At 36.5% G+C, this 1,668-nt stretch overlaps 1 protein-coding gene across 1 annotated transcript in view; it reads right to left on the reverse strand.

Moving 5' to 3' along the window:
• Positions 1–529, reverse strand: part of LOC107104127 (heat shock protein 30-like) — a 13,175-nt gene extending 12,646 nt beyond the window's left edge. The window contains exon 1 of the mRNA XM_015404049.1: positions 4–529. Coding sequence (XP_015259535.1) covers positions 4–194 — 191 coding nt within the window. The 5' untranslated portion in view covers positions 195–529. The remainder of the gene's footprint in view (positions 1–3) is intronic.
• Positions 530–1,668: the final 1,139 nt, after the last annotated feature.

Here is a 1,668-nt window from a genome sequence, read left to right on the forward strand (position 1 = left end):
GGCTCTGTGTCCTCCAGGATCTGGTGTTGAAGTTTGTCCATCAGCTGCAGACTGCTGCACAGATCCTGGAGGTTTGGTTGCAGGAGATGCTGCTGGTAGAGCAGAGGTCTGACCTCTGGCCACAGACTGCGTACAGGCCAGGAGAAGTCCATGAAAGGACTGAGGGCAGATGGGAATCCATGAGAGCACAGCATTTTTCTCCTGTTTGTTTTGAGGCTTCTTGTCTTGAGATGAACTTCTTTTCAGGTTTCTCTTCTCTCCTGTGTTGCTTGTGTTTCTTTCTGTCAGTCAGTGGGACTGTCTCAGCTTTATATTCTAGCAGGCGGCGCTCCAGAGGCTTCAGGAAGTTTCTGGTAATTACCACAGAAGTCCACTGGGTGGAGCTCTTTCACACATTTTATCAGGTCTTCCAAATTTTGCTTTTTCCACAATCACTTCTTTAGTCAGGTATTGTAGTAACTGTTCCTCAGTTTTAACAACATTTTATTCATCATAATTAACTGAACATGTTAGAAATAGTTTACATTTATTTTAGGGAAGATTTTGGAAAGATTTAGCAGATCTTTCATCAACCATTTTTTAAATGCCTATACTAGATTAATCCTATCAAACTATTTCTATTGAATAAAAAAAATCTTCCTTTTTTATTTGCATTGTTATACAGCAGGAAATCAATCATCACCATTTGGGTTGTATTGTTTATATTGCATTAAAATTGTTCTATAAATTCTTCTTTATTTATTTTATTGTAATTTATGTCTACCTTGTCAGAATGTAGGAATATATATCCGAGCTTTTTTCTGAGACCTTGGTCTCTGGTTTACACGGAATTCAGAAAATATTGAAAGCAATGTTCTTCATGTTTATTTTTGATACAACCCCAACCCAAATTTGATTATTTTCATCCCTATTTTCCAAACACATGACAATGCCCCTATTTTTCTAAAGAATATGAGAAATACATATGAAATATGCAAACAAAGAAGCAAGGTGTACCTGAGAATATTAAGCCTTTTCTGAGTAGTTGATGCACCTTTTGCAGAAATTACAACCTAAAGTTTTATCGAATATGATGCTATAAGTTTGGGACACCTGATTTTTGGAAGTTTACACTCATGAATAGATGCAGGTAATCTTATAAAAAAAATCAGTGTGGATGGGGAACATGGGTGCTTAGCCATTTTTACATCTCTTATGAAATTCAAGATGGCCATCCAGCTCTATGAGGGGTCCTGGTCATTCCAAGTTTCCTCCATATAATGATGATGGAGGCCATTATGACAATTTAGACCTTCGAAGAGGAAGGTTCCTTTCTGTAACCTTCCCTGGACTTTTTATTTTTAGAAAGTTCTATGTCAGAGGACTGCAGCTAAATCCTTAGCCTCTATGTGTGACTTTCCAATTTTTTTCCAGTCCTGTGAATCTACCACAATGGACTCCAGTGAAGGTGTAGAAACGTTTCTAGGATGCTCACTGAAAACCAGATGCACAAGAACTCAATTTTGTGCTTCATAAAATTGTCTGTTAAGTCTTACAAATATCTGATTTACTCTAAATCTCCTTAAAAAATATATTTAAAATGATATTTTTATGGGTTGTTATGCATAGAGTTTTGAGATGAAAAAGAGAATATTTTACATTTTGTAATAAGGCTACATTCTGGCTCCA

Source organism: Cyprinodon variegatus, unplaced genomic scaffold (genome assembly GCF_000732505.1).
Source record: "Cyprinodon variegatus isolate N-32 unplaced genomic scaffold, C_variegatus-1.0 Scaffold1624, whole genome shotgun sequence".
In the NCBI taxonomy this organism is placed as follows: domain Eukaryota; kingdom Metazoa; phylum Chordata; class Actinopteri; order Cyprinodontiformes; family Cyprinodontidae; genus Cyprinodon; species Cyprinodon variegatus.